Source organism: Dermochelys coriacea, chromosome 2, assembly GCF_009764565.3.
Source record: "Dermochelys coriacea isolate rDerCor1 chromosome 2, rDerCor1.pri.v4, whole genome shotgun sequence".
Classification (NCBI taxonomy): domain Eukaryota; kingdom Metazoa; phylum Chordata; order Testudines; family Dermochelyidae; genus Dermochelys; species Dermochelys coriacea.
Window position 1 is genome coordinate 106,061,471 of NC_050069.1, and position 12,962 is coordinate 106,074,432.

Here is a 12,962-nt window from a genome sequence, read left to right on the forward strand (position 1 = left end):
AGTGATCAATTTTTCCAATTCCAGACGCATCAGATTGTTCCAGTTATTCAAAGGAGAGCATAGCAGTACTTCAGTGAAGCTGTAGCTCTTCCATAACCGTACACTTCATGTTGAATCTGATTCAGTTCTATGGAAGCTGTCATTCAAAATGATTTTTCTCATGTGGGACCTGTGAAATTTTTCAGAGTTGTTCAACCACATCAGCAGCAGCTGTTTGATGAAGAGGAGTTACCAGCAAATGAGAATGAAGAACAACCTGGTCCATCCAAACGGAAACGCCAGCCAAGTATGTCCGAGACAATGCCACTGTACACACTATGTAAAGAGGATTTAGAGAGTATGGATAAAGAGGTGAGCTAAACTAATTGTGTCAGGATTCTAACAGCATAATTGAGTTAATCAGTTATGCATAATAGTATTTAACTTTTGTTAAATTATGCACATACATGAAATGACTTTGCATATTACCAGGTGCGTTTAACTACTAATGGGGAATCGCCAGCTTACAGTAACTTGAAACAAAAATATTTTAATTGATCTAGAAATACAATTTTGTTCAACACAAAGCTGTGCTGTAAAACAAATGTAAACTATGCCACTATAAATAGTTTCATGGATGTAGGCCTGTAAAGTAGTTATTTCACATCAGTATAATTTTGGCACAAAAGAAAATGTATGAGATCTTAAGTTGATGCATGTTAATTATGTAAAATATTATACATTGTCACATTGAATTTCATAAAAATGAGAACCTAAAAACCCTTAAGATCACTTATTAAAAAAAAAACAAAAACCCATCTGTTAGTGTGTGACCTTTCAGAAGGAACCATAGTTTCCTTTTCAACCTTGTGTAACTGGCATTCAGTAATACATGCAGTATTTGCCTAAGAAAGGAGAAACAGCTATTTCATGGAGAGTTGGATATGTGCATTGTTTGATTCTTAAATTATGGTGAAGGTGACTTCTAGAATTTGAAACTTAGTTTCACCTACCAATGAAAGTCAGTGGAATATGGGAGTAATCCTTTGGAAATAGGCTCAAGATCAATGCCAACTTTAAAGACTTTTTAAAAACTAGAAGTATCTTGATTTGTTTTTGATTTGTGTAAAATTCTAGGTTTACTGGTATTTCTAATGTCTATTTAGATTCTATAGTATACATTCTAGGTTTAATTTACACTTTTTTTTAAAAAAAAATGCTGTGTAAAACAATGAGTATTACATGGTAAAATAGATCAAATGCAAAAAAATAAGGCCACTTCATGTAAGGCAGTAAGATAATGTTCTTAATTACAAAATAATTACAATGAACTGTTACAAACTGAATTTTCCATCTGAGGGTATTGTGAAAGGTTAAGATGCCAACCCCTGAACAAAAGATGTGTATTCATTAAATGCACTGAGAATATCTCCTTTAACTTAATTTTCCAGCTCTTGTTTGCATCACAAATCAAACAGTAAACATAGAAGGGCAGTATATATTAAATAGTTTTTTGACATTAGTTGGGACTGGTATTGTTTGCAACTCCATCTCTGCTTAGAGTCTTTGGAATGCCATCTTAGAGATGGATATCATATTTTCCATACAGCTTGGTCAAGAGTCTGCCTTTTCTTTTGCATGCTGGATTGAAAAGTATAATGAACACTCCCGTTTACATCACATTTGTTTGCTGGTTCTCCCAAATCAAATAATATTATTTATAGCACCTGTGGTCCCTAGTTAAAGACCCAGACTGCATTGTCCTACGTGCTGTACAAACACAGTAAAGTGACTGTTCCTGCACCAAAGAACTTACAATGTAAGTGTAAGATGAGATGACAGATGGATACAGACAGACATACTGGGGATGGGGGGGGGAGGAAATACAAGGAAACAATGAGACACTATTGGTCATCATTGGTCAGCTAAGTACACCACCAACTTAGCTGTTAAGCTTTTTGGTAGGCACCACAGCAAAAAAGTTTTTGGCTTTTTTAGGAGGTTTTTGAATTAGAATAATGTATCAGTTTTGCAGATGTTTACAGGAAACTCCTTCCAAGCATGAGGGATGGCATGAGAGAAAACAGTTTTCAAACAAGTATATTGGAAAATTTAACAAGTGTGTGATGGAGGCTGGCATTGTTGGCAGAGGTAGGCATGAAGGACACATGATAGGTGGGGTAGGGATAGGCTATAAAAGGGCCTTGAAAGTGAAGTAGCTTACTTTGTGATAGCTGAGGGTAGAATTTTCTGCTAAGTCATTTCTCAGAGAACCTTTCTTGACTCCTTACTACTTGGACCATCTCTGAAGTGACTGTTCCAAACTTTCTGTGTTCATTCCTCACATTTCCATATTTTTCCATGTTCAATGAATGTAAGGGCTGAATAATGCTCATCTGACAAGAGCAAGCTGCTTATAAGTGTGTTGTGATAGGAGTAGCTATTTTTCTGAATATGGACTGCATTGCTTGTTTTCCTGTTCCTGTGCATGTGACTACTTTTGAGGGTCTCTTGTTTCATGTTTCATCAGGTAACTTAAACTTTTCTTCCGACATCTGGCTCCCAGATGACACAGCTAATCTTTCATTGCTTGGATTTTCCATGTAGGAGCCCTGATGATGAGATTACTTGAACAGGCAGTGCTCTCAAGAACAAATGTGATTCTGTGCAAAGTCTAAGAGTCATTGTAAGGAAGTGTTGTCACCTATCCAATCCAAAGCAGCCATTTATTTCTGGTTGTGTCACTTGGTCCTTCTCACCTATGCTGTTCATAGCTGATCTTCTGGTTAAGCCAAATATGATATTAAAAAGCATCAGGAGTACAAAGCATCATAACCCCTGTTCTAACGTTTTTGTGCTGAATTTGGAATAGTAATTTTGTGGGGAGAGCTGTAGAGGTAACATGGTACTTATTACGGAAAAGTACTGATTGTACTGAAAGCGTAATACAGGGAGATTGGTCTAATACTTCAGATAATGATCCAGATTCCTTCAATGACCTGAAGGATTTCAGAATGCCCTGAAATGACAGAAATGCCTGTAATCAGCTCTATCATGTTTAAATTACAAAGTTTACAAGTGCCATATTAATGAAACATTAGAAACTTCAAAGTTTTCTTCTATTCTTTTTATTCTGAAAGAGCTAAATGTATTCTAGTGTTCTAGGTGCATTACAAACAAGAGTGTGTACTCTGCAGTTTTCCATTAGTTTTTCTTGGTTCTCTTACAGCACACATTAAATTTAGATACTTATCTCTTTTAGTTGATTACTGAGTATTATTTATAACTCCTTCAGTGTTTGAAAAATCTTTTCTGTTGTTTTTCATTAGATAGACTGCCATTTCTTAACAGTACTTTTTAAGTGCGTTTATTTCTTCTGAATGTTCTGACTGAACTACAGGGTGAATGTTTGTACAGAAAAATGTAAGACTTAAAGATTATAGAAACATATCAGTTAAGATCAATACTGTATGAGAACCTCAGTATCTGGAACCTTGTCTTGCCATCTTATCCTCATCAGTTTCTTCAGACAGCCCTTGTGAAAGTGATTCAGCTTCATAGCATGGCATCTATACACGATCCAGGTTTCACATGCATACACATCAGAGTTGGCAAGTATTACATGTATATGTGTGTGCATGTGATGATACATGTGGCATGCAGGAGACATGGTGGAATTTGAACACTGAAAGCACAGCTCTTGAAGAGACACTGCCTGTTAATGGTCCAGCCTAACAGCAAAGAACTTTGCTCTTTCTTCTGCTCTATCAGCCTCTCTTACAGAAATCATCAGAGATCACCGGTGTGTAGCTAGGAAGTGGAGGCAAGGACAAGGAAAATAAAAATGAACCAAAATTAACTACTAAGTGAATTTAAGATTAAAAAATGACCTGTAGGAATTTTACCTCTAAACCACTAATGATCTCCGTGTAACTTGCAAAGAAATTCACTCTGTATCAAAGTGAATTAAGTGTGCATGCATCCGATGAAGTGAGCTGTAGCTCACGAAAGCTTATGCTCAGATAAATTTGTTAGTCTCTAAGGTGCCACCGGTACTCCTTTTCTTTTTGCGAATACAGACTAACACGGCTGCTACTCTGAAATAAGTGTGCAGTGTTCAACAGCATGGGAAATTTGTTGTTTTAGAGCAAAAAAAAAAAAGTGGTGTTGGGATTAGGATTATCTTTAAGCATTTAAGCCTCCAAGCATTTTTTCATTGTAACTAATAAAGAACTTCCATTAGTAAAGTCTGTTCTTGGAGGAATCTGCTTCTCTTGCAACCAATTGCACCTAGATTTATGGAACTAACTTTTTTCCTCCCCTGGTTTGCAGTAGAAAAGCAAATGCACATAGCTGTAGTGTATCATCCCAACAAGAAGGAAGGATGTTCACAAATTGGAAACGTCCAGAGGAGAAAAACAAAAATAATTAAAGGTTTAGAAGACATGACCGATGAGGCAAGATTGAAAAAAATGGATTTGTTTTATCTGGAGAAGAGAAGACTGAGAGAGAACATAAGTGTTCAAGTGTATAAAAGGTTGTTAATGTCTGAGGAAAGGACAAGAAGCAGTGGACTTAAATTGCAGCCAGGGAGATTTAGGTCGGACATTATGAAAAACGTACTGTCAGGTTATTTAAGCACTAGAACAAATTGCCTTGTGAGGTTGTGGAATCTCCATCACTGAAGGTTTTTAAGAAAAGGTTAGGCAAACACCCCTCAGGAATGGTCTAATATTGCTTAGTCCTGCCTTGAGTGCAAGGGTCTGGACTAGATGATCTATCGAGGACCTTTCGACTCCTACACTTCCGATTCCTCAGAGCAAGTACATTAAGAACAGCTCCACCTCCTATCCCCCTCCCCCAGAAATCCTTCTCCAAAACCCAGCCTTTTCTTTCATATGGATCATAAGTATCTTTTCTGTTTTAGCTGCCACATACAGATCTTTTTTTACATTAAATAAGCAAGAAGTAGTAAAATTACCAATACTTGACAAGATTACCAGTATCCTTGTACATTTAGAAACCAAGTTTATCACATCCTTTTCAAACCAGTGTTTCTAAGCCTCTTAGATATTAAGAAAACTATACTTCTAAGAGTGTCCTCCTATTTAATGGCACTAGGAGAGATTTCTGTGAAATGTATCAAGTATACAATTAAATAGTTACCCTTATTTAATCAAGTAAAATTTATCTTACTCTCCTCTTGTCTTGTGATGCCATAGATAACCTGTAAGCTTGTTACACAAAATTTCATTGCTAATAGAACTTGGCTTCACATTTGCCTGCAATGGTTTTTACTTGGCTGTTTGCATGGATATTTATCAGGCAACTGAAGGGTGGCTTTCAGCACAAACAGCTTAGTTCAGATTTTTACCCCTTGAAACCACTTTTTTTTTTTAAGACCCACATTTTGTCACCATGTCTTCTCACAGCCCTTTCACTTACTTGTAAAGAGTATTTCTCATTGAGACCAGTTTGTACAATGAATTTTCATTTGACAGTAAGGCAAGCTATCAAAGCCAGGATTTTCCATCCCATTTCCCTGCTCAGCCTCAGGGAAGCAATCTTCCCAGTTGTTCTTTTGTCTCCTAGTAGCAGCTGCAGAAAATGACCTTCCGATACCTCAGTTCTCTTGCTATCCATATGGAGTCCATTCTGGGCAGAAGTTCCTACTTTCCACTCCCTAGCTTGTGTGGTGATGTCACAGCCATGCCAGACTGAAATGGGAGCAGCAGATAATGAAGCAGATGTTTGCACCACTTGTCAACAGCCCCTCTCAGCGCTGTAGATCAGAAGAGAACAAGCCTCAGAGGAGCTTCCAGGAAGATTTGGCTGATCACATTTATAGGGAAGCCCAGTGATGGGGGGGGTCACATGGAGAAAGGAGATGCCAAACCTCTCCTTGGCTCAACTGCGTTCTCATCCAACAGAGTCCTCCTTGCAATTACCATAGTCTGGAATAACTGGTCCTATGCAGCCTACCTGCTGGGTAAGCATTTCACTTCTTTATTTACCGGACCTAGAACCCTTTTTGCTGCTGCTGCCACCTTCCACCCTTGAGTTCCCCAGCTCCATCCATCATCTCTAGGATTGTCTTCTCTGCTACCCACAGCGCAAAAAAAAAAAAAAATCTCTTCCTCTCAGACAGGGCTCTCTGGAAAGGGGAGAATTGGATCCAAACTTAGTCACATTCAACCCTCCATCTCTTCTGTCTCCTACCAAACTCAGTGGAGATATACTAATTTACACCAGATGAAAATTTAACCCATAATCTGCAAAAGAATACATCATAAAATGTGCATTTTATATCAAAGTGGATGTACGTATACACAATGATTCAGCTGAGCAAAACATTTTCCATGTTTTTGTTTCAAACGAGTACTTGTGCATACCCCTTATACAAAGGTTAAAGTAAACAAAATTATTATAATTAATTGGTCCATTTTATTGCTGTCCCTACTGCTTCCATCCTGCTATGCATATTATAGATAGTAGTAATCGGAAGACTTGCCGTTTTGTGTTCTAAATTAGTAAATGTAGCTGTAACTAACCTGATGTGAATTAAGGATCAGCATTTCCCTCACAGTTTAATGACCGCTATTATATCCATGACTGCTAGCCCTTTGGTTTGTTTAAAATATTAATTGGATGAGATGGATGTGTTTCTACTGTAAAATGACAGTTGCCTTGAGCTCACTTACACACATGGCTCTACCAAATTCACAAGTAATTACTGGGTCTGGGTGAAATGCAATTTTTTGTTCCCCCATTTCAGTCTCATTTACAATGTATTGCCTGTATCAAAGATGCAGCTAGGGCAGTGTTTAAAGATCTTTTTAATGTAGCTGAGCAGTTTGTCAACTTTACCAAACTTGCACCTTCACAGAAGCCTTTGGAAGGTAGTTCTGTCGTAGATTATTTGCACTTGGTAACCAACTCCTTTTTCGTATGTTCCACTGAATGAATTTGCACAGCTTTGGGTGATCAGGTTTTTCCAGCACTATATTAGCCCTTGCAAATGCATCCACAAGTTCCATTGTAGCTAAATGACAGCTCCCTGTCATTCTTTTAAAAAGAGAATAAGTTGGGGTGTTTGGGGGTTTTTTGGGGGGAGAGGGAGGGTTCATTTTGTTTCCCAGCAGTACACTATCTGCAACCCTTTCTGTTTTGATGGCTTTCTGAGTCTAAGTGGCATTGAACCATTGCTTGCTGCGTGCGATCTAGCAAAACATTGTAGCTTGTACAAAACAGTTTGTCGCCATAGGTACGTAGAATTTGGCTTTCAGATTCTTTCATACGATCCGCTGCAGTAATGATTGTAGAGGTTTTTGATTTACTTTGGACACTCATTTTAAAATAATTTCACTTGTCTTCCGGTAGGTTATCAGTTGAAATCACTATGCTACAAAACAACCCTAGATACCCATATCTACTGATCAGTGAGTTGAGCCCTGAGTGTTTGCTGCTGTCAAGTGTCAATCAATAAATCCTGTCAAGTTCATGACCTTTCTTTATATTGAAACAAGCTAATAATCTCATCTGGAACCTGTAAGTAGGCATATAATGGCATTGGATTTTACTATATGGTAAAAGTACACAAAAGACCAGATTTCAATGTCCATGATGCATCTTTCATGGCTGTGAATTTGGTAGGAGCCTACTTATCCAGAACTATGGCTATTAAGAATCTGCTCTTGCACTTCTGACTTCAGATGTTTCTTGCAAGAAATTTCATTATGCATGACTTCTTAAAATACAGTACACTATACATTGCATAGAAATTAACTTCTGATTCCTTTCTATAAATTGTTAACTTGGTTAGCTTCAAGAATGTGTAGAGGAGAACCAAATTTTCGTTGCTCTTAACTCTTTTTAGTTGACCCATTGCCCTTCTGGAGGTGTGAGACATGTTTTAAAAGTTATTGCCTTAATTCTGGGTGAAATGGTCTGAATTTTTTTCAAGGAGGCAGGATGAGAATGGATGAAAGTATGCATGTAGCAGAGTCTCAAAGTTAATAAATGCAATGGGTTACATTGAAGACAATTATGGGTTGTCTAGGCAATATGACAACCATCATGAAAGTAAGTTTTTGCCAAAACAACTTATGTTGTTCAGATTATTGGTTTGTCTAGACATTTGGCGGAACTGGTTGTATTTCCCATTTTCTGCTCAAGCACTTCCAGTACCTCCCATGTTCCTGCTCTCTTCCTTTTTTAGTTCTCTTCTTGAAAGGTCCCCTTCTGCAGCCTCCTTCCCTTACATGGTCCCTGAGCTAAGCCAAATCTAGGGGTCTGCAGCCCATCTTGTCTGTCAGCTTCCTGTGTGGAAAGCTTGTTGTCTGCATAGTATGGACATTGATCAGAGACCCATTTCTCTCCCCAATGTGTCCATTCCAGCCAGCTCACAATGTGCAGTATTCAGCTTTTATTACCTAAAGTTTTAGTAATGCAAGACTATAAATATCATTTGTTTTTTTTCTTTGTTTCAATGTTTTAATTGGCTGTCACTTTAAGTATATGATATACAAATGTTAAACGTATGGTGCTAGGACTTTCGCATCCAAATACCATTGCATACACAGAGCTCATGTGATTAGCAGTTGCATCAGAAAATTTACATCAGTTTTGTAATGAAAATAGACTGTCTAAACTGTTGTGGGAATAAGTACGATGTGTTAATCATTATTTTCTGGCTAAGACTTTTTTATTTTTGTAGTTCTACACAAGATTGCAAGCCACCAAACAGCAAAACATTCTTTAAAGTATAATGTCAGACTGGCTATCACACCTATTTTTCTCCTTTTGATTATTAGAGAGAACTGTGATAATTGAAGTTGTAGAACACAATTAAGTATATCAACTGCAACCAATGTCTAAAGGAAAGATCCCAGCTTATTTTGAGTAATAATGAGAAAAAGAAATTAAGGGATGCAACAATTGTAAAATCACCATTTAAGTCTCTAGGAATGTAAAAGGTGGTGATTTTACCTGTAGAAGAAAAAAATGAAAACCTAGTCCTAGTCTACACTTGGGGGGGTTGACCTAAGATACGCAACTTCAGCTACGCGAATAGCATAGGAGAAGTTGGCGCATCTTAGGTCGATTTACCTGACCATGAGGACGGCAGCGAGTTCACCACTGCCGCTCCCCCATCAAGTCTGCTTCTGCCTCTCACGAGCTGGAGTTACGGAGTCAATGGGGAGCGTGATCAGGGATCAATTTATCGCATCTAGATGACATGATAAATCGATCCCCGATGGATCGATCACTACCCGCCCATAAGAGTGGGAGATGGAGGAATATGGGGGAAGTAGACAGTGGAATAGAAGTTATTTGCTTTCAGATATTTCATATATTCAGTTCTGAAGAGATTCAGAACATTAGAGAAGACTGGATCTAGACTAGTTCTAATAGTTGTTTACGCAAACTTCCTTTTCAGCTTAAGGGAATTGGAAAAGGTCGTTGACTATGTATTCCAGTAATCAGCATTGATCATCTTTAGGCACTAGAAATCAGTCTAATGAAAAACATTGGAGAATGGAATTAGAAGCCAGAATCGTGGCAATTGAAATAAGTAAAGTTAGGAAATAAATGCAGTGCAGACAAATCTGTAGTACAGTTTGAGTTGGTAACTGGCATTTGAAAGATTTATTCACTGTTATCCTAGCAAGTATTTGTCTGTCTGTTTTTGTATCAATTTACTGGCCTGGCACCACAGATTTTTTTTTCAGTGGTTTACCAGTTTTAATGTTCAGTATGCTTTTTTAACAGGGTATCTTTGCTCAACCATGCTCAAGGCAAAGTGGCTTTTGAATGTATTCTTGCAACAGATTTTTGAAGTACCAAAATGTGTTCACAGGTTTTTAATCTTTAAAGCAGGAAATGGATGTGATAGCTGCTTTCATTTCACATCAAATACCAAAATATCATTTCTGTTTATTCAAATAGAAAAACCAGTCTTTTTAATAAAGGATAACATAGTACACTTAATGCCTGCTCCAGTTAGGGTTTCTGTTTTCTCTATAAAGTTCTGTTTAGGCATTTATAAAAATTCATTCTTCTCTTGAACTTGGTGAATAAAAAAATAGCATGGGGGCAAATTACAGGTATTCTACAATTCTTTCTAAATTGCACCCCTGAAGCATCTGTAGGTTATATGGAACCTTTTGAAAACCTTTTTGATGTCATTCTGTCAGGAAGAAAGTAGTTGGAGTTTTTATACCTGGTTTTAGCTCATTTGTGGAGAGATCCTTTTTAAAGAATCTTCACTGTATGTGTGCTGTTATGCTACTGGCAAAATGCTACTTAAGGCAGTGAACCCGACACTTCTCTGTGGATTTCTAAGGTTGCTCTTTTAGCTTCTATCTTCTGACATGTCTTTAGCAGTGTTCTGATTATGTGGCACAAAATCGCTTTTGGCTTTGACTTGTCAGTATTTTCATTTTTAATAGAAAATCTCATTATTGTATGTAAAATGAAGTATAGCGCTCTAATGGGTACCTCCCAGAGAATAAGTAGTGTAAAAAAGTAATGGTTTATTGAATATTCTTTTCTAAAACCCTCGTGTCACATATCTAAAGGTAAAACAATTTCTTTGTATTCTGAGGATTGTTTACCCTGCCACCTTGGTTTTTGATTGATGATAGAACTCTATGCCTGGTGCCTTGTACCTTAGACCTTTAAAGTGAAGCTTTTAAGTCTGTTTAAGCTCAGCTTGTTTCTCCAATAAAGATGAGGCAAAACTCTGTTGAAACGGAATTCAGTAACCATGCTTTAACATATGTCCCTACTTAGGCTATAACTTCTAAACTGAATGCAGCTAACCCTGTCAATGCTAGCCTGACAGAGTTTAAAATGAGTTAGCCTGAGCCGTGTTAAAGCACTTTGCAAAATGTTCAGCTAATATAGTGATATGGTCCTGCATCTCATCACAGAGTAGCAAAAATTGTTTACTTGTAGATGATGATGTTTAACCCATTGATACTCAACCTAAGGCTCATGAGCCCCAAGTGGCTCTTTAATGTGTCTCCTGCGGCTCTTTGCAGCACATGATATTGGTTAATAATTAAATCATACAGTGTTTCAATCTAAGTTATTAACCAGTCAGGATGTTTTTACTATGTTTACAAATTGTAGAATATTTGGTCTGTCATTTTGCTGTGAGAAATGTATAGTAAATTAAACCATGAATTCACATACTGTGGCTCTTTTGGGTACTGTTGATCACTAATTCGGCTCTGAACCACTGAGGTCTGAGTATCACTGTGTTGCTGTGTGTGTGTTTCATTTACCCTACTCAGTTGAAACAGGTTAACTCCAGCATGTCTGTTCCAGTAGCATTTTGGTCTGCTAGTTGTCTGCTTGTGTTTTTCTCTAATTTACTTTGCTCTGTTTTAAAGTATACTAATTATTCCAATATAGTTTAACCTAAAGAAAACAGTAGCTTTCAAAACATATACTTTAGAAAACATGTTTTATACCAGTCTGTAGTCAATTAATTAATTGAAATTTTAAACCGAAAATGTGAAGAGTTTTTGGTCAGTAAAAGTTCAAGGCCAGGCTGTTTAGATACTAGATCAAGTTACTTATAAATTAAATAACATCATAACATACACAGTTAATGTTTGTTTAATCAGGCTCTCATGGAAAAATCTTTTTTTCATCCCATACCATAAAATTACTTTGATTTTGATATTACACACAGATAAAATTGCTTGCTTAATTGAGCAATTTTTGAAGGAATGTATTGTTCCCCTTGTTTGTTTTTTTTACAGTGTTCATCTTTTGGCCAAAGTTGCCTGTCTCAAGGAGTAATATTTTACTGAATTATCCACTCATCTCTTTTCTTTCTTGGTATGAAATTCTTAGAACTGCAGGAATTCTAATTAATATGTCAGCATTTATCAAGATTATTTGGACTCTGCATAGGTATGGATTATAAAGAGATTTAGGGCTGGAGCCCTCTACTGTTAGGAAGAAACTGCTGTCACCATGAAGTCCCAAAATGAGTGACTTCCTGGGCACAGCCATATTGCTAGCTTAATGAAATAATTGAGGCTACCTGTATTCACTTTCATGCTGGATCTTTTTAAAATAACTTTATTGTATCAAAGTGCATGTTGGTTTTGATTTGGTCTGTGTGTGATGGTACAGTAGCTGTATCCAGTGTTTTGTCCCCTCTGTAATAGAGCAAATGTGATGTTAGGAGATCTGTGCCTAAGCTGGAGGTTGAGCATGAATATCTGGCATATCACTTGCTTCACCACAGAAATGTTTGACTTAAGTGATGGCTAGAAGCCGTCGTAGAATAGGCAGATCTGCACAAACTGTCGTATGTAGCTGAAGCAATGTATTTCTATTCTGACTGCAGTAAAGGGAGCATTGTAGGTCAATGAGTCTCTAAAACAAAGTGCTAGATTTTGATGAATCTGTTGTATACACATATTGTCCCCTGGGGATGAGATTAATAATCCTTTTAATGTGATCAGAGTTCTGACTTGAACATATTCTTTAGAGATGCTGGATTAATCAGTGTATCAAAACCTAAAACATCCTCATTGCACCCACCCCACCAACTTGCATGTCACACATTTCATTGCATTTCACACATTTCACTCCTGTTGTACAGTAAAATTACTTTTTCAACAGAGGTTATGCAAGTATAATACAGTGATATTGGGTAACATATATTTCGTTGTAACGTGTTCTCACTGACAAACATAAGTTGAGAAAATGCTAGGGAGAATAAAATTTCAAAGCATAGTTTCTGTGGTGCTGAACATGAAGACTTCTGTTTATGGGAAGTCAGCATAGGCATATGCATTTCTCACTGTGTTCAGTTAATGCTAGAATGGGGGGGAACACGAGAAATATGTTAAGAGGAATTAATTATAGGAAATTTTCAGAACTGAGATCCAAGGGCCGAACTCTCCTTTCAGATACATGCATATAACTCCCACTGAAGTCGGTAGGTCTTGTATGCA

At 37.2% G+C, this 12,962-nt stretch overlaps 1 protein-coding gene across 10 annotated transcripts in view; it reads left to right on the forward strand.

Moving 5' to 3' along the window:
* Positions 1-12,962, forward strand: part of CTDP1 (CTD phosphatase subunit 1) — a 171,952-nt gene that overhangs the window by 70,510 nt on the left and 88,480 nt on the right. For 9 of the 10 annotated variants that reach the window (XR_006278964.1, XM_043508248.1, XM_043508246.1 and 6 more), the window contains one exon: positions 186-351. Coding sequence is in view for 9 of the 10 variants with exons in the window: in XM_043508248.1 (XP_043364183.1) it covers positions 186-351 (166 nt within the window). In the remaining variant the exon portion in view is untranslated. Of the gene's footprint in view, positions 1-185; positions 352-2,586; positions 2,883-12,962 lie in introns of those variants that run through there. The other variant, XM_043508249.1, reaches the window with a different exon arrangement.